A 19,635-nucleotide genomic window follows, 5' to 3' on the forward strand; every position below is an offset into this window, starting at 1 on the left:
AAAAAAATGTTAAATGATTCTAAAAAATAATTTGATATATTTTTAATAATGTATAAAAGGTGCCGAAGTATATTACATTTTCTTTAATAAGAATTATTTATATATCAAAAAAAAAAATTATAATAAGAAAGAAAATGAAATTGCTCGTATTAAAATAGAAGTAAGTTTGAAACTTATTATATTGTGATATATTAATATTCATAAAACAATAGAATCTCAGTTTTTTCTGATGTTGAATTAATTTTCACGTGTTTATTCCAAATTAAATGTTGTTGAGATATAAGACAATTCAAGGTTAGAGACATTGAAGGTGACATTTGACTGCTAGACTACCATCCAATTGTAAAAATTCAATCTTCTATAAAATCGACTTAATTATTATGTTCATCCAAATTAGGGTTCTACTAACTTTACATGAAAAGCCAAAATGATTGTTGATACTCGAGATTACACACTGGATCACGTTTAAGGTGTGTCGTGGATTTCAGTCATCGACTACCAGATATCATTTCCACGCGTCTTCGCCAGCGCAATTTCAATTTCGTCAATTGCCAAATGCATGTCATTAACCATTAAGTGCTACAAGTGTATTGTGAAAGCAATTTTTTTCCAAGTTTTGATTCTGAAACAAGTCCAAAGCACTTGCTCACAATGCATATGAATTTTGAATGATTTATCTAACAATGGAAAATCCATATGCAACCTGAGTAATGATCTAACATTGGAAAATTCATATCCAACCTGAGCACACACACATTGAATCATTATCATTTTGAATCATTGAACTTTTATAAAATTGATAATATTTTTGTTTTCTTTTCCTTTTTCATGTTTCTGAAACAGAAAATCAACCACTCCATAAAAGAAAGTCAAGAGCATGTTGATTTTCAGAAACTTCTGCATGTAAAAAAGGTTCTGATTCCTATAATAGGCAATACACCTAATGTTCACTGATACCAGCCATTTCAATCGCCCAAAGTGGGAATCATCAATGAGAGATTAACAAGCAACTTTCCAAACTGTAATTATTTTGGGAAAATTTTAAGAAGTCAACTGAGGATCATAAAAAAAAAATACAGCCCAAAAAAGAGAACTAGATGATTGTGATATTTGACATCAAAAGGAAGGTAACTACTTATCGTGTTAATTTAAGACAGCAACAATGCTATACACCACAGTTTAACTAATCATGGTTACAGTCTAAAAATAACTACTGCAATTATCACAGAAAACAAGTAAATCCTTCTGAAGAACACAGAGGAGAAGTATCCATTTTCAAAGGAAAGCACATTCAATTAGATTGTAAAAGTTACAGACACGTGTTAAGGTACATCAATTTCAAAAATTCCAGATACAAAGATTACAAAATGTAGTAAGATGGATATCAAATATAATCTAATAAAATCAAAAACAGCTGCAATTTAACTTCACATTAATGGAAACTTAGATCTGATATCCTACAGCCAGCTTTGCAGCTTTCTTCTAAATCACATCAAGATAAGAAACAAGAAAGCTTAGATGCCTTGTTTAGGAATTATAATGTTCAGGACAAGCACAAGCCAAAAGCGGCTGTTTTCATGGAATCACTCGTATCCTCAGGTCCCACATTTCTGCAAAGAGAAGAAATGACCGGGTTACGGCTAAAATTATGTACATGACAATGCAGGGCATGCATAAACGGATATAACCAACTGAAAAATGCACTGATTTAAGTTAAAAATTTCGTGCATCACCTTGCAATTACAATGGTAAGTTGATCTTCTCAGACCACTTAAAGATATCTGAATAAACTTGGTCACCTCCCAACTCTTCTCCTGTAGCCCCAGCTGCCACTCTCATTATGTCTTCAATTAAAGCAAAATTCCCCATTATATCAACATGGGCACCACTTTGGGTGCCCCGGCCCTCTAGAAAATTCGCCGGAGGAGAATGATCATACTCCCTAATGTATGTTCGACTTCCTGAAGGATTAAATCTAGTTTTCCCACGCCAAGCTTTAGCACACATGAAGCCTGAACTTAAAACAGGAACAGTTTCATCCCCATCAACAGTATAGACTCCACCTTTCAAACAGCTGTCTTCATTTTCTCCACCAGCTGACGTATCAATCTGAAATGGAATGTAGCATTCAGCAGAAGGGGCTAACTTATAAACATAAGCTCTTTCGGTCGGTATGCCAACTCCATACATGGAAAAAATTTCCATTTCTGGTGCGTTAGGTAACCTGTAAGATCAGCATGTCAGATAAAGCTTAGTCAATATGGACACCAAACACATATTATCACGAGTTAGTAGCTCAATCAAGTAATTGGAAAGCATTTAAAGGGAAGGGGAGAGGAAGAGAGAGATCACAATGCAAGAGGCATATAACTACTGATAATTGAAAACAGATATTAAGAGGTTTATTACATGACAACGATAATATGAAAAGAAACAAAGATTATTCCACTGTATCAAACTATAGAAAGTTGGAGATGACATCAACTATTATGATGGTATATTAGCAGAATTTATTATAGAACTAATAAGCCACAAACAAGAGTAACAAGATAACTTTCTTCCCTACAGAGTTTCCCATGGTTAAACTTGATAAATCAACTTTCCTTTGAGCAACAACAGTCACTTTAATTTTTTAAATTCTGTGATTCATATTGCTGTAGCACTGCTAAAGTTGTTTACATATGAAGAATACTGAAACACCAAAAAACTTGGGTTTCCTCAAGAAATCCAGCCACTTATATGCACTAACTTAAATCAGCAGACAAGCATACCTACTGAAATGAGGGTTTGTGATATTGCAATCATCCATCATGTTTGCAGGACCATTATGATTATGATGAAGAAAATGCAAATTAAGTTTCTAATAATAATTGAAAAGAGTATGATTTCTCACTTTGTCTCCAGGGGGTTTGACCAATATTTGTAGTGTTTGTATTTCGGATCATCCAAATCATCAGCAATTCCATACGAGAAATGAGCACCGCCACGCTCCATCATTTTAGGTGCAACAAACTGAAGCAGATCTATCAAAGATCCAGCAGTATAAACCTTATATTCTGCAACAGCTTTAATACCTCCAAATCCCATTTCATGGTACTCTGTCCACACATCACGACAAGTATTGTTTGCAACATTTTGACCTTTAACAGCATCCTGCAAATTGAGATAGCAAGGAACACATTACGGAAAATATTGAGAATTTTATTACTTCCTGAAAGGGAAATATATAATTTGTCCAAGCCAAAGGAAAAATCAGCAATACACATTAAAATAAGAAGTTCAAGATAAACTGCAACACCTTATGGTAAAAGTAACTGCAAGAGTGTGAAGATGTAGAACATATTAAATCTATAGGACCTGGTTAAGCAGTATATGGAAGAAACATCCAAAGCTAGCCTAAAATATTTAAAATATTTAAAGAAGTTGCTACATCACCAAAATTAAGAATCAATAGGCTTACCCTGAAGTCAATCCTCTCAATCTCAGATGAATGTGCTTCTGCTACGTCTTTCCCAAATGATATAATTCTTCCATAATTAACATTCTTTCTTTGAGAAATCTTACTTTCAGTGTCTTGGATTGCATTTTTGGTGCCATTGTTCATTTGCTTTTTCTTGCTTGGAACATAATCTTCCTCGGGTGCCCAATCAAGACCACCCCAAATAGTGTCCCCACCTTTTGGTATCATTGACATAGTCGAATCCCATGTTCGAGACATCTTCATAATATGTTGCAATGTCTGAAGGGAAAATATATCTTTATCCAAGAAAGCTGGTGCAACCGCCCTGCAAGTTAGGAGTGTGTTTTAAAACATGCACTAAATGCTAGCTGAAAAAAAAAAAAAAAAAAAAAGAATGTGACTGCTAACATCGGTTATACATAAATATGTCCAATGGGAAAGATAATAGTATGTTCAATAGACCATCAACAATAAGAGAGCAATTTATCATCTCAAGAAAATAAAACTATTAAAAGATCATTCACTCTGTCCAAATCTATCTGCAAACTGCTTGCTTTAAATGTGAAAATAGATAAAACGAGCAGAAATACTCGTGTCTAACAGAGAGAAAACCCTTAAGCCCACAATTTTGAAAGATGCATAGTGCTTCCCGTTAGACCTAGCCTGGCGACTAGCTTGCGATTGAATGTTATATCAACAATGTGCACCACAATTAGCTTTAAGCCTTTGAAAGAACAAACAATTATACAAGGGAAACAACTATACTTAAGAGGAAACTTAGGTGATTAATCACTGGAACAAGGGAAACATCTATCTAAAACCAAAATATTATGTGTCAGTAGGAGAAAACCAAAGAGTTTGAAACAAACATGCCAACAAAACTTATGGCAAGATGAGTGCATTTTCTATTTTATAAGCAAAGCCTGTGTATTAACAAGGGGAAGTGAATAGACTGCCAAATAAAAATTAGACTACTGAACAAGACTTGTAGGTTATGCCAGAAGCACAACAAGAAAAAGGGTCAAGGATGATAAATGTGTTGGTATGTATTCAAATAACAGCCACATGTAGGAAAAAGTGTCCTAATAAATGCATTGTTTTACCGCAAGTTTTAATTCTCTCTGATCCACAGTGCAAAGAATTTCCATAATCTCTATCAAGCTACATTTATATCTAAACAAGCTACAAAGAAGATCACTGCAAAAACCTGGCAACTGCAATATCTCTTGCTTCAGCAGAGAAAAGCCCAGCAACAGCTTTTGGAACACCTAAAAATGGACCACCTATATTCATCACTGCCTTGATATGCTTAGCACACCAATCTGGTCCACCCCCTCCACCCATTGGAGCTGGTGCCTCAACCCACTTCATGAAATGCATAAAGTACAAAACACCCATGGAATGTGGAATAATAACAGCCTTATTCCCACCATTTGTAGACACCATCAGTTCTATATTACTCTTCACGCGGCTTAATGTTTGGTCCCGGACCTGATTAATTCAGTTGAACAGATATATATTATTATTTACATTGTGAAAAGAATAGGAGTTTGGAAATAAATTCCAAAGGCATCTATAGCACAATCAAGAAATTCAAGATAGAAAAAAATAATAAGTAAAAACCTCAGTGTTCTGAAATGAAATTCTCCAATCATATGAGGCCATATACATTGTTTTCTCCTCATATCCAATGCGTGCCAAGTTAGCAATCAGAACTGCCCACACAAAATAGCCTGGAGCAAAGTAATCAGCAGCCACAAGTCCAGAAACAGGCCTAACCCGTATACCAGGAGGATCCAATCCAGTTTCATTATCTAGTGACATGTGTTCTACCCAACAAAGAGGTCTGCCAAATAACGATAGAATAAAAAGTTACTTGACCAAGCATTAAAAGCATTCAAGCAACACTGAAAAGTCTAAATACTTTTCAGAGTTTATGCGCCTAATTAACAAGTGGAACACCATACTCATTTAGATAATGCATCTGGTTAGATAAACAAAGGTCCAAGACAAATATGCTAATTACAAAAACAAACTACATGTTAATCATCAAGATGTGCCTTTTACATGAGTTTTGCAGGAGCTAAAAAAAAAAAATTTTAAAAAAAGGCATTTTTACGTGTCTATACATAAGTAACTTTAGAACGCCTTCTTTCATCCTTGGTGTCAATCACCAGTCTGACGAACAACCATCCAAAACGGAAAGTTGTATTGAAATGAACTACCCATAAATTTGGAAAAACGAAAAATAATTAGCAATTGAACCAACTAATTAATCGCAAGTTCATCTTATCCAATAAGAGTAAGAAACTATAAACTGTCTTCTTAATAACGAACCACATTAACACCGCTGAATAGTAGCCCAAAAAAGAAATCTCCCTGCTTACCATTAGAAAAGTAATGCTAATCAGAAGCAGCCTAAGCTACTAAACGGATTTAAAACCGTTACACTCACACACGAAACACTAAACAATAAAAGCTGCTACTTGAAGATTAAGAGGATTCCTACAAACAACAAGCAGTTTCACATTTCCAATTCTCCAAACAAATACAGAGCACGAAAAATTTTAAGAAAACAATTAAAAACCCAGAAAGAAATCACCAATATCCCGTACCTCTTATACACTTCTCCAAATGTTCCACCCCAAAGCCGCTTCCGAAACAAGCCATCGGCACACTGGTGTCCTTCCCACAACTCAAGCCCCGCGGTAACAATCCCAGGAACAAAAACCACCGGATGCTTTGCCTTCAATCCCTCTTTACTCAACTTCACACCTGGTGGGTCGGGCAGAGGACCCGTGATAGCCTCGGTGACGTACTGAGGCAAAGATGCAGGCATTGCGTTGTAAAGAAACAGTAAAACCCACCATGTTACACATATGCATCCCACAAACCAACAACAGCTATCCACACAAGACCATTTTGGTTTCTTTCCGGGCTCCTCTCCTTTTACACTGGTGGGTTTCTTCTTTGGGTGCTTCTTTTTATTATTTTCCTCTTCCTCGTCCTCCTCGCTCGGTGTTTTCAAATCCGTTGAGCTATTAGTGGGTTCTCTTGATTTTCTTCGTCGAATTGGAGCCATTTTTGGCTGATTACTGATTATTGATTAGTGACTAATGGTTTCTCTTTGTACACAAATCAAATGCAATGAGCTAAAAGCATAGAAATGGAAAAGCCTATAAGCCCAAATTCCCCAATTAACTTACAGTGACTCTGGAAACAAAACATACAAAAAGAACCGAAAAAACTTTCCTTGAGGAAAAAAAAAAAAACAAATTCCAATCTCTTTATTATAATAGTTACTGTCCATTAACGCTAATCTCCAGAGCACAAAGCCGATTCCTTTAAGATAAAATTAAAAGAGCTTTTTAAAAGGAATTTAAAAACCGAAACACAGTGCAGAGACCGCAAAGAGAAATATATATTTATAAATAACTGTTTTTCGGTGTCAGATTGCTTTGTTGTTTGTTCGCCGGGAATCTGTTGCACTTGCAGGGTTAAGTCAAGGTGGATGGTGAGATAATAAATTCGTTCGAATATAAAAAGGGTTAATATAAAATTACGAACGTGGTATATAATGATTGGTAAAGGACAGAGTGTAATGGGTCCCACAATATGGAAGCAAATTAAAGATAGAGTCGTGGCGCAATGATATTGGGTGGTGTTGTGTCAGCCGACTGTTACATGAAGGACGTAGTACCTTAGCGAATGGAGGAGAATAATCGTGATTGGCGGCTTTAGAAACACCTTGAAACGGGTAGCCGTTTTGGTGACTGACTGGCGGGTGACATGTTCTCGTGTGTACTGTACAAATTTGCCAATTTACCGAAATACGCACAGAGAAATTATTTGTTTTAAATAAAAATCGAATCAAATTGATCATTCGAGTAATTTTAAATTTTATTTTTTAGAAAAACTTGAATAAAAAAATAAATTTAAAAAAATTAAAGCGAATTGAATTAAACTTATTCGGTCAAATAATCAAACTTATTGAAAATATGGTTATTTTTATTTATTTGTTTATTTCCTTTTTCTCAGCTTGGCGTCTACCAAGCTTCCAACTGGTTCTAACTTCAATTGTACATACATCTAGAAGCAAATAAATAATTTGTTATAATTTATAAATGTGAAATTTTAAAGTATTCTCTTTACTTATGAAACATTCTTGAATTGTGTTCTACTCCTCCAAAATAAGCAAATGACGTTATCAATTGTTTTCTTCGGTAAGATTACGGTATTCTTTCAAATAATAAATTTAAATTAGCCGAATATATAAAATTCCTTATGAATTTTTTATTTTAACCGTTTGTCAATTTTAATTTTATAAAGGAACTAATGTGCTCTTTAATTTTAAATTTTGTAATTATCATTTCTTAAAGGCAGCGCATGAAACTAAATATAAAATTTATTTTTCTCTCTCTATTATGTCCCCTTATCTCTATTGTGAAAGTAACTATTATGTCCTTCGTTTTCCTCTCTCTCTACTCCTCTCCTTTTCAATTTTCTCTCTTTATTTTTCTCTCTCTATTCCTCTTCTTTTCAATTTTCTTTTCTTCTCCTCCTTAATTTCTTTACGATAAAATTTCTGAAATTTTGATTTTGAATTTTTAAAATTCCTAAAATCAATTTTTTGCAGCTCAGCACCTCCCCCACTGCTGCACTACATAGGTTGAAAGTGGAGAGGGAGAGAATGGTGAAGAGGCAATGGCGACAGGTTTGGATCAATCAAAAAGTGGAGTGGGAGGGGTAGAAAGTGGGGAGAGAGAGAAGTCAGCGCTGGCTAGACACAAGCTAGTGATAAAAAAAAAAAAAAAAATAGAGGGATCAAAAAAAAAAAAAATAGAGGGAAGGGCTGTGCACAATCGGGGAGAAGGGAGAAGATAGATTTAGGTTTGGGCTGATTTGGATTGATCAAGATCCGATTTGGTCCAAACATGGGTTTTTACTTGATTTTTTAATTGATTTTGGAATTTTTAATAGGTATAAATTGGTTTAGCACATATAAATGGCACGTGCAATAAAGTATATTGGCACGTGCAATAAAGTATATTGACGTGTTTGAAAAAAATTTCATGTAAAAGTGATTATATTTCACACTCAATTCTATGACTAAATAAGTGCGTAAAAGATAAAAAAAAAAAAAAATCAAGTTAAGAGGTACATTAAATCCCTTGCAAAAGTTGAAGTTAAAATAAAAAGGTTTAAGGGGAATTTTATTCATTCGGGTAATTGAAAGTAAAATATATATATATATATATATTTATTTTTTTTTTTTCAATTAAGGAAAACTCTTTTAGATTTTATTCATCTTCCATGGTTATTTTCCTGTCTTTAAAAAATAAATAACTGATTAAACTTCTCAATTAATTTACTACTTAAACTTTCTGAATTTATAATATTCGGCCCTTGGCATTATTTGAAACGTTATATAACCACAGAAAATCACTTTAGCCGACAATTCAAAGATCGTCTTTGTTTGTAGACGACAATTTATTTTCGGTCGTCGTTCAGTCTGTCTCGTCATTAAAACTAAACCAAACTAAAAGTCTAACATGGCCCGTGAAAACCAATCTTCAACCCATTTACTATCTTGTTCTGGGTTTGGGCTTGAATATTGGGTTCTTTAGGAACAAAAATAATATTATATTATACACTTATGGACCCAACTTCAATTTTGTACATGCACATGGTTAACCTTGATTAAAGTACAACTTTGGCATCAATATTGTTTGTTTATTACTATTTTTTTTATTAACTAAAAAATATTTACAACGTGCATAGTTTATAATTATTTATAAGGCGCGACTCAAATGATAAGACACATTTCAATTTAGAGAATGATCCTGCGAAATTAGAGGTTTGAGCTATAAAAAACTATTTATGAAAATGTATAGCTGCAAGCCTCAATTTTGATATTAATCTAATCATATAATAATGATTTATTTAGATCCTGTCTATAGGTCTATTTATAGATCAACTAATAAAAAAATAAAATTTTTTAAGAAACAGAAAAATTCAATATTTAGAAAATCTCTGTTACAATCGATTTAATTCATAGATAAGGCTTTAAAATGCTTGTACAAATAAATAAAAATTATTTGAACAATTAATACTTTTACTTATCTGTCCTTTGTTATTATTATATCCACAGCTACTACTTTAACAGCAGCCTAAACTGTAGGCTGCAAGCAAAGCAAAGCATATCTTTACACAAAGTTTTTGCATTTCAAAATACATTTTATGTCACCACAAAAATGACCAAAGTTGCAAACAATTCCACAGGCTGACAGGACAGAAAGTTGCAAAGCCCTCCATAGGGTTTAGCTGGAAGAGACAACTTAGTCTACAAATTTTGCCCTAATTAGTAATTAATGTGTTTTAGGGTTTAGGATAGGAAGATTAATGTCATCTTAAAGACAAGCAATATATATTAAATTAAAGCTTTTGCTTAACCTGATCTTTTGCTGGCCATACTTCATTCTAAGACAACTAATGTCTCCCCAAACAAGTGTTGTTAGAATCTCAATCAATAAACAGTACATGAAATGTTAGATTGCAATGATGGTCCCTTAGCCATGTGACTAGCTTTCCAACTGAAGTGATATGGAATGCCATACCATACATTATATTAAATAAAAAGCATTCATCATGCGGTATAGGTAATTAACTCAGAAAATATAATTAGTTGCTCATTTGAAGTTAAGAGTTAAAATGAACGATAAATGAGTAGCCAAACGTGGCCTTAGCTTGTCGGGACAAGGGCAATTGATAATAGAGAGAGAGAGAGGGAGAGAAACAAGAGGTTCCTTTTTACGGGGATATCGGACTCGGAGGACGAAAGGGAAAGAGTGGCTTGTGGGCCCGACCTACGTGGGACCCATCACATGGGTTCACACTATCACCGTGGGCTCTGTCCCTCTCCTGATAAAAACCTTTAACTAAATTTTGCATTTATATATGCCTCATTAGCCACTATACATTCGTGCCTACCAACCAATTTGATTATTTTTATAGTAACACATTCTAAAATATATACGAATAAAAAATAATTTTTTTTATGAATATAGAAAAAATATACATCTCAAAAAAAAAAAAAAAAAAAGATTTCTAGTATCATGCATAATGCCAGTGTAATTATTTCTATCTTGAAAATAATTGCAACATTTATTTTAATTCCATAATTATTATATCCACGGTCCACTAATATGCAAACGTACTTTTCAAAAATTGAATCTGCTTTGTCACGTTTACGAAGGTTGAGGTATGGCCAGCAATTATTTTATAGAGGGTGGTGTAAAGAACGTTAATTACACAAATTATAATAGTAAAAACCAGAAAACTGGCATTTACTCAGGAAATTGACAAATTACTAGTATCCGGGTTTTGTGGAATCAGTGCTGGTCTATTAGAGACGAACAGGAAACGGAGAAGATGGAAGATGGTGGGTCTTTAAGTGGGAAGATGTCAGAAACGGGCCCAACTGAACTAAAATTACAGATCAGAACAGTTAGTGAGTTTGCAGGAGAACAACAGCGACCTTATGGTGGAAGGGCGAAGAAGGTCCTACAAAATATTTATTTCCATTCCTCGGTGACCTTATCAACGGTCAAGCGGCCATGTCGTTTGTGTATTTCTTGACATAGAGAATTCCTCATTAATCAACGGTTAAGCGGCCATGTCGTTTTATTTATTTTAATTCAAGAATTAATTTTTAATGCATACAAGGCCATAGAAGAATTGATAATTCACGTGACAGTATCATATATTCTGCAACCATACCTTATTAAAATATTCTAAAAACCTACAGGAACTGTTCCTGCATTAAATTTTTAGCCATTTGATCAAGATCAACATTTTAATCTAACGTTTGATATAGTTACTGTGCACATAAAAGTATCCCATATCCCATGATTAAATTTCAATGGAGAGAGAAACTCCATTTAATATATTTATTGTCTTATTACTCCATATTCTTCAAGGTAGGGCAACCATGTATAAATTTATTAATTATCTCATTGATTTTACCCCTGCTGGTTATAAAAAAGAAAAATAAAAATTAATTTAAGGTGATATATATATATATATATATCGAATTAGTCTATAGACTAAATCAATAAAAATAAATTTTTATTAAAACCGAGATATTTTGGATATTTATAGGAGAAAAAATAATAAATATGAATAATTTGAAAAAAAAAATCTTTATACTGATTGATTTAGGTCAATCTAGATAAATTTAATACATACAATAATATGCCAAGTTGAACCGACCTTTAAAAAAATTTACAATATCAAATTTAATCCTTCGATTTTTGCAGTGAGATGCTACAAACTAAAATTGCCAAGTAGACATGTAAAAAAGAATTGTGCCCTAGAAATGCCCATTTGGACCACCTATAACTGTTTTTTAAAAACTCAAATCTGACTTTAACCAATGCATTGATGCTGGCAAAGAAATGATAAGAAGCACCTTTTTCTTGGATGAAAATTTCATCACCATTGTGTTTAATTATATTTTCAAAATTTTATATGAAAAAATGAATCTTATAATTGAACATTTTATATTCTAATTAGTTTTTAGCTTTCCTCTTTTTTTACCAAGAAAAAAAAAAAAGAAGCAAAATATGACTTTTTTTTTCTTGTGAATAATTTCTAGTAAATCTTTTACATAAGTTTCGATTTAATTTTGTGAAAAATATATATATCTGTTGTCAATATTTATATTTTTCATTCATTAATCAACAGTTGACGATGATCAGTAAGAATGTTTTAACTCATTGTTTAAATATTTGTGTTAGATGAGTTTGAAGACAATCTAATATTGGGCTTCAATTGATTGCAAAAACTTTCTTCTCAAATGCCAATCTTTAAGTTTGGAAATCTATCCCTATTTGTTTGTATTCCTTCTATTATATTTATGAAGTTTGTTGTTAAAAATGATTAAAAAAAAAAGTTGATTTCATTTAAAAAAGTTCTCATTTTTATTGTTATTTTATTATTTTTTTAATGGAACTATCGTTTAAATATTATTTGAATCAAGGAACAAAGCATGGTGAATCACACCTAAATGGACAGGACCCCAATCCAGATAAAGAAACAGCGGTCCGAGCAAGCAAATGGGCGCATTGATTCATTGATTTCTTAACAAAATTTAAAGATGACAAACAGAACTCCAACATAAGAACATTTAATTTAGCGAAAGGTATTAGTATATTTTTTTATCATATCATTATTAATTTTTTTCATTGATTGGAGGCTAAAATGTGTTGAAACAATTGTTGAGCATATAGAATTGCCTTGCCTCATTTTAAATAATATTTATTAAATCGATGAAAATTCGCGTGGTTAAAAGTATTCCAATTTGAAAACCCCTACCCTTTGTATTTTATAAAAAAATGAAAATTATTGCTATTAAATTTTGTAGGTATACCAATCTTTCTCCATCGTATAAAGTGATATATTTGTAATTTTCTTTCAACATTTACCAATTGTAGTATTTTACAACAATTGAGAGCATATTCTATCTTCTTGGTTATAGTAATTTCAAGTGGCTCAAGAATTGCATTACAACTTGATTGGGTCACTTGTTGATACAATAATATAAGATGACTAATATTTAATTTAGACATCAACTTCAATTTAAATTGATTTTTCTCATCTAAAATGTAATAAATAGGTGGAAGAAGACTTTTCTTTTTCCAGTATTTAATATCGAAGATTTGGATCAGATCTATACACTTAATATAATTCGATAAAAAAAAATATAACAAGTAGGGATGGATTCACAATCATAAAAGCGAGCATAGCGGTAAGATGCTCTATCTAAGTGATGGACACCTATAGTAGCTTGCCGTCTAATCTATATAACATTAACACATTGGCTTTCATCTAAAATGGCCTTACAATCTAAAATTATTATACCTGAAGAAGAATTACTAATGATGGTATTTTAAATGCAAAAAATACAACTTGAAAATATTAATTAGATTTGGTCTTATTGACATTAATTGGTTGGATTTTGAAAAAAAGTGTGTAATCGAGAATTGGCTAAAAACTTTTATTTTTGGCAAAAAAAAGATAAGAGAACAGAACAATCTAAAGTGTAAAATTCGCTTTGAAGATCAAAAAATTTTGCTCCCACGTTCATATGAGACATTAGCGCATAGCTCAAATGAATTGCTTTTTCTCTTTTTAGCTTTTTTTCTCTTTAGGGTGGCGCACACAATACAAAGGACACGCACAGACTCCGCGCGCACATAACACTACACTTACACACCACCGCCACTCTTACCATCTAAAATCACACGCAAATCTATCCAATTAAAGCCTAAAAATACTGACTTTTAACCTTTAGCTCTTACCCTGCCACTTGCGCACACATTCGATTCGATTGATCGAGTCTTCTTTAAGCTTTTCAGAGAGAGAAGGGATTGTGCTTTTCTTTTTGTTTGTATTTTTGATGTGATTTGAGTGAGAGAGAAGAAGAAGAAGAAGGGGAGTTTCTTGTTTGTGTTGTATTTCTTAGTTGTTACTCTTTCTAACTGGCAGTGAAATGTTTTAATAAAGGCCATTTTAATCCAAAATACCCATGTCCTGATTCCTCCATTAACGGTCATTTCATTTCTCTTTCTCTCTTGCATTTATAGCTATGTAAATGTACGCATTCCCCACATCTTCTTCTTAAAGTCCCCCTCTCTCTCTCTTCCCCTTCCTGTAGTGGGATCTCAAATTGAAGTGACCATTTGAAACTGAAAGGAGCTGTTGTACCCTTCTAAAATTCTAGCTCATGTACGCATTTTATAATATATAAATATGTATGTGCTTTTTTTTTTTTTTTTTTTTTTTTTTTTTTTTTATGTTGATTTAGTCGTTTCTATGGTGACTCTGATCTGGGTTTTGGCTTAGATTGTAGTTAAGAAGTTGGGGATGTTGACGTGTATAGCTTGTTCAAAGCAGCTTAACAATGGATCTCTGCACCAGAGAGAGAGGGAGGAGGATGATGCCCTGGAGACGCCCAGGACTAGGCAGGCTATCAAGGCTATTACTGCTCAGGTATTTACATACTTGCTTAAGCTCTTTGAGCTTTAGTCTTTGTTTGTTTACTGAGAAAATCAAGCAAAGGACGCAGAATCAGAGTTTTGAGATTTTGTTCTTATCTCAAGGAGTTGAAGCGGAAAACAAAAGACCAAGAAATAAAGGATTATACAGTTTTCTTCATCTAACTATTTGGCTTCAATGAGTCGAGTCTTTTATTGTTGGGAGAAATACAAAATCCATTATTGTTCTTCTGTTCCTTTCTCTTTGTCCATTTCCTGGGCAACCAATGAAAGAGTAATGGTGCGATTTCAAAGTTTAGACGCAAAAAACAATACCCTCAACCCCAAATGGCTGTGAAGCTGAGGGGCTACTTTCTGTTACATTGGCATTTTATGGAAACAAAAACTTTCGAGTAAGAATAGAACAACTGGGAGATGGGCTCACTTCTACTGTATGGCTCAATTCTTTTCCATTTTTTTTTTTTTTTTTTGGAACAGAAACTACTCAATAATCCATACTGCTTATTGAGATAATGGAGTTTTTTCAATATCTGAAAAAAGAACCATACGACACGACCTTTCTAAGTTGACTTTTTCAATTTTTTTAATTAATTAATTTTTTTTTTCAAAAATTTTCTCCATTTTCTCGTTAATGGTAGATAATTATTTTGTTTTTCAGATAAAGGATATGGCATTAAAGGCATCAGGAGCATACAGAAACTGCAAGCCTTGTTCTGGACTATCAAACAATAACCGTAATGGGAATTATGTTGACTCTGATGCTGCCTCAGAATCAGCAAGGTTTCACTGCTCATACCGTAGAACAGGGAGTTCCAATTCAACCCCGAGAATGTGGGGGAAAGAGATGGAGGCGAGATTAAAAGGGTTATCAAGTGGCGAAGGAACACCTGCATCAGTTAGTGGGAGAACAGAGTCGGTGGTGTTTATGGAGGAAGATGAACCTAAGGATTGGGTTGCACAAGTGGAACCTGGTGTTCTAATTACCTTTGTTTCTTTGCCTCAGGGTGGGAATGATCTCAAGCGGATTCGTTTCAGGTAAAAGTACTACTTCAGTTTGCTTTTATTTTTTTTGGAACAATTTTGCTTGTTGATAATCTGACTCTTAAGCTCATATTTGTTTGAATTTTGGTCACCTTCCCTCTTGTGTGGACATGTTAATTGTAATTTGGTCATGTTGATTTTGTCCTTTGAGGTTAGTCTCTTTCTTAATGCCAAAGGCTTAATTTGTTTGATTGTGATCATTCACTTATAATTGGTTTGAAAGTGAGAGCTGGAATTGGTTTATCCTGCAATCATCTGTTGCAGTTTAGGCTCTCTTTCCCGCTATATGATATTGAAGCTTCTCATTTGTTTGAATGTGATCATATTTCTTTGATGTGTTGACGCTAGATGAAGTTAAGCACTTTGACACTGTTCTTTGTTACCTTGTCAATGAATACTATTGTACCAAATTTGCTTTAGTTGTTTCTCTATCACATGAATACTAGGGTTGGAGTGCCCACCAAATGTGGGCAGTAGGGTACTGGTATTACTTTAGGACTTCGACTTTGTCTTACAGCTTTGCTTTAATTGTCAAAGCTGTGAGAAATGTGATGATATGAGGAGTTCATTCCCCTGATTCTTTTCCTCCTCTAAGATCTAGTTTTCTAAGGGTGCTTTAAGATTCTTGGGTACAGAGTTTAGACATGAAAGTGCCATCTCTCCTTCACTTCTTGTTGCTTGTTCTTGTGATGCTCCTTGTATTATTCCTATCGACTTCTAGGTCTGTGCACCAGCTTTTTCTTGTAAAACAAAGATTCATGTTTTGTTTCATGCTGCTTGTTAATTATCACACAATGGTCCATGTTTGTGATGCTGTGAATCATATACAGTAAGCTCCTAAGTTGTGAAATCTTTATTTATTTTTTTGGCTCTTTGCGAAGATAAATGCAGCTTTTCTTATGCAACAGTTAAGCAAACCAGTTACTTCAGCAACCATATATACCCAGTTTCTTGGTCATCTTAAAGATCAAGTTATGATAATACTACCACAATTGCATTTCTTATTTTTGACATTTTGCTAAAGGCAATTTAATGTTGATAAATACTTGTCATTTTTTGATATTTTGATCAGTCGAGAAATATTCAACAAATGGCAAGCTCAAAGGTGGTGGGCAGAGAACTATGACAAGGTTATGGAATTATACAATGTTCGACGGTTCAATCAACAAGCAGTCCCACTTCCAACTCCTCCACGATCTGAAGATGAAGTAAGTGTGCTCCCAAATTAAATTTTAATAATCATCTGTTTGCGCCGTGATATGTTATGATTCAGATGTTTTATGCTCATGCTTGCTGTTAACATGCTTTGGATGAATTATTTGCTTCTGTATAGCATTTAACATGAATTTTGTTGCATTGTGGTAAATATCACTTTCAGGGTCTATGTTCCTCTTAATGAACTTTCGTGTTTTAGGATTTCATGCTAAATACTTTACAACTTTTTACTGCCTTCTGCGGGTTGAGTTCATTCGTACAGATTTCTTCTTTCATTTATGTATAGAACAAAGTTAATTAATTTACCATATGTAGAAGTAATGTTGTTGTGGAAATACGCTTCTGTTTCTTTCTTTTCCAGAGCTCAAAGCCTGAATCTGCCAAAGACAGCCCCGTGACTCCACCACTAGGCAAAGAACGCCCCCGCAACTTCTATCGTCCAGGTGGAATGGGATATTCTTCTTCAGACTCACTTGACCACCACCCAATGCAATCCCGTCAATATTATGACTCGGCTGCTCTTGCTTCAACTCCAAAGCTCTCTAGCATTAGTGGGGCCAAAACTGAGGCATCATCTGTGGGAGGATCTGCTAGGACTAGTTCATCGAGAGAGGCAGATCACTCGGGAGAGCTTTCCATCAGTAATGCAAGTGATATGGAAACTGAATGGGTTGAGCAGGATGAACCAGGAGTATACATCACAATCAGAGCAATGCCAGGTGGCACCCGAGAGCTTAGGCGCGTCAGGTTCAGGTTAGTGGGCTTCTGTAATTTAAAAAATGGAATGAGATTAATTGAACTTGCTATGATATTACCTTCTGCTTCCTTGATTTTGCATTTTACCTTCTAACTTCTAACTTCTAATAAGATGGTAACTTGGAGAGTCTACTCTGCAAGGTACTTCTTTTATCCACTTTTATCTGTCATTCTAAGGCTTTTGCACGGTAATTAAGGATAACTAAATCACCTAAATTATAACAAAATACTTCTTAATTTGATTAATCACCCAATTACTCAAATATTTAGCATTAATCTTCCATAAAATTAAGAGAGACAAAAAAGATAGGCGATAAAATAGGTTTTAGGAAATTGTACACAATAGTCATTATGTCTAGAAGAAGTATGATAGAATTGGAAAAAATTAATCAGTACTCCTTAATCTTCTACGTGACATACTTTTGGACAAAACAACTTCTCTAAAACAACTGATACAAGTGGAAGGAGGAAGTAGTGATTTGAGAAATAGGAACTGTTAAATGTAAGAAGACTTATGCTAGCTTGGCAATAGATACACCTAGGCGGTCCGTTAGTAAACAGTACTTCATCAATCGGTTTTGAGCAGATTCTAGAATGCGGTTTCATCATATCAATTTGAATCAAGGAATGAGAAAATGCTTCTCATACTGGTGCCATCTCTAACATTAGTTTGGTTTCAGTTGCCCAAGACAAGTTGTGATTCACTGACGCAGACCTTCTTGGTTGATCTAGAACTGTAGGCCTTGTTGATATTAAGTATTACTTGTGGTGATACTATTCCTGCCTGAAATGTGCAGGGGCCTGCTATATCTTTCTTGTTACGACTGTTCTTTCAATGTTCCTTTTTCTATTGATTACTTAGCAGTACTTTATGGTGTATCTATTATGCTTGAAGTATAATAATCAAAATCATATATGAGTAAATTGTCCTGGTTATAATTTCTTCGCTTGTGTTGGAGCAGCCGGGAAAGATTTGGAGAAATGCATGCAAGGTTGTGGTGGGAGGAGAATCGAGCCAGGATACAAGAACAGTACTTATGATTTAGCAAACTGACGGGAGGTGGTGCTTTCTTGTCCTTCTAACTCACATAGTTTAAACATTTAATGGGCTTTGAGACTTCCATTGACAAAGCTTCTCACAACTGCACCTCATAGCCACTTGGTCTGCTAAACATGTCCTTTTTTATTCTTTCCCTTTGTTTATTTTCTTTTAATTTGACTTAATGATGCGCAATTGTTGGGATGCCTTGGAATTTGGTTAATGGGTGCAGAATTAGAAAAGCTGGTGGAAAGTGTTGATTATGATGTTCATACATGTCTAATGTCTTCTTCTTAGTGATATATACTCCATGAGACTAATCTCATTAACTCTCTTGCTTTTTAATGCTTCTTCCCTTTTTCTTTTTTCTGTTTTCTCCTACATTTCTCTCCAACAAAGATTGTGTTTTTTTTGCCACTCTTTCTTTCCTGCTCCAAACAGTGTGTTATGTTGAATTCATCCCTTTCAGCGGCTACAATCACTGAAAGGAGTTAAAAAGAAAGAACAAGGACTCTAGTTTGTACGAATGCTTGAGTTTTTGCTGACCACCAGCTCAATAAATCAACATTAATGTAAAAATAGCTAATTATGACATCATTTTTCCCCAAGAAGTTGAAAATGGAAAAAATATTAAAAATATTAATTCCGTTTCATGAAACATGTAATTTTGAATTTTATCTATTCTCTAATTCAAATTAAGTTTATTTTATCGGTTTGGAATTATATATTATTTTTAGAGAATTAAGAGAAAGGGATCAAACCTTAATCTATCTTATATTTATAAGCTATAAATATTGTAACAAATTAAAGTCTAAGCTCCACTCACAAATAATCCGATTCATCGATGAGGAAAATAATAAAAATAATGTTTTTTGTTTTTGTTTGAGGAGTGTTTTTTTTAGTGTTTTAAGTACAAAACATTTGAAAGTATCTGCACCGTTAAAAAAATTATAATCAAATAGATTTGACATGATGATTTTGTTAGAAAATTAAAATAAATAATTTTACTCAATATAAACATCTATTTAATTTAATTTTATATATTTTTAAAATTTTTATTGTCTTCT

General features: G+C 33.6%; 2 protein-coding genes across 5 annotated transcripts; one reads left to right on the plus strand and one right to left on the minus strand.

Annotated features, from left to right (window-relative positions):
* Window positions 1-1,272: 1,272 nt before the first annotated feature.
* Window positions 1,273-6,992, minus strand: LOC105631411 (phospholipid:diacylglycerol acyltransferase 1). Its single transcript, XM_012213517.3, has 7 exons — window positions 6,076-6,992; window positions 5,084-5,306; window positions 4,668-4,951; window positions 3,461-3,785; window positions 2,894-3,153; window positions 1,734-2,224; window positions 1,273-1,610 (listed from the first exon to the last, which is right to left on the minus strand). Exons 1-6 carry the CDS (start codon window positions 6,540-6,542, stop codon window positions 1,741-1,743), a joined length of 2,043 nt encoding a protein of 680 aa, XP_012068907.1. The 5' UTR covers window positions 6,543-6,992; the 3' UTR covers window positions 1,273-1,610; window positions 1,734-1,740.
* Window positions 6,993-13,643: 6,651 nt separating this feature from the next.
* On the plus strand, window positions 13,644-18,913 carry LOC105631410 (protein Brevis radix-like 2). 4 transcript variants are annotated; one of them, XM_012213514.4, is made up of 6 exons: window positions 13,644-14,248; window positions 14,373-14,512; window positions 15,176-15,552; window positions 16,631-16,766; window positions 17,135-17,526; window positions 18,492-18,913. In XM_012213514.4, the coding sequence occupies exons 2-6, from the start codon at window positions 14,387-14,389 to the stop codon at window positions 18,568-18,570; spliced, it is 1,110 nt and encodes a 369-aa protein (XP_012068904.1). In that variant the 5' UTR covers window positions 13,644-14,248; window positions 14,373-14,386; the 3' UTR covers window positions 18,571-18,913. The 4 variants fall into 4 exon arrangements, with proteins under 4 accessions (XP_012068904.1, XP_012068905.1, XP_012068906.1 ...); XM_012213515.4 differs by having other exon boundaries at window positions 13,655-14,274; window positions 14,366-14,512; XM_012213516.4 differs by having other exon boundaries at window positions 13,655-14,274.
* Window positions 18,914-19,635: the final 722 nt, after the last annotated feature.

The sequence above is a fragment of the Jatropha curcas genome, chromosome 1 (genome assembly GCF_041381405.1).
Source record: "Jatropha curcas cultivar XTBG-Jc1 chromosome 1, XTBG_Jcur_1.0, whole genome shotgun sequence".
Lineage (NCBI taxonomy): Eukaryota > Viridiplantae > Streptophyta > Magnoliopsida > Malpighiales > Euphorbiaceae > Jatropha > Jatropha curcas.

Bases quoted from the DNA above. Each gene is read 5' to 3' on its own strand.
- LOC105631411 (XM_012213517.3), bottom strand. From the start codon at position 6,542: ATGGCTCCAATTCGACGAAGAAAATCAAGAGAACCCACTAATAGCTCA. The intron at 3,786-4,667 runs GTTTTTGCAGTG...CCTAACTTGCAG, and splicing joins AGAGATATTGCAGTTGCCAG to GGCGGTTGCACCAGCTTTCT. The intron at 2,225-2,893 runs GTGAGAAATCAT...CTGATCTTACAG, and splicing joins TCAAACCCCCTGGAGACAAA to GTTACCTAACGCACCAGAAA.
- LOC105631410 (XM_012213514.4), top strand. From the start codon at position 14,387: ATGTTGACGTGTATAGCTTGTTCAAAGCAGCTTAACAATGGATCTCTG. The intron at 14,513-15,175 runs GTATTTACATAC...TTTGTTTTTCAG, and splicing joins TCAAGGCTATTACTGCTCAG to ATAAAGGATATGGCATTAAA. The intron at 16,767-17,134 runs GTAAGTGTGCTC...TTTCTTTTCCAG, and splicing joins CTCCACGATCTGAAGATGAA to AGCTCAAAGCCTGAATCTGC.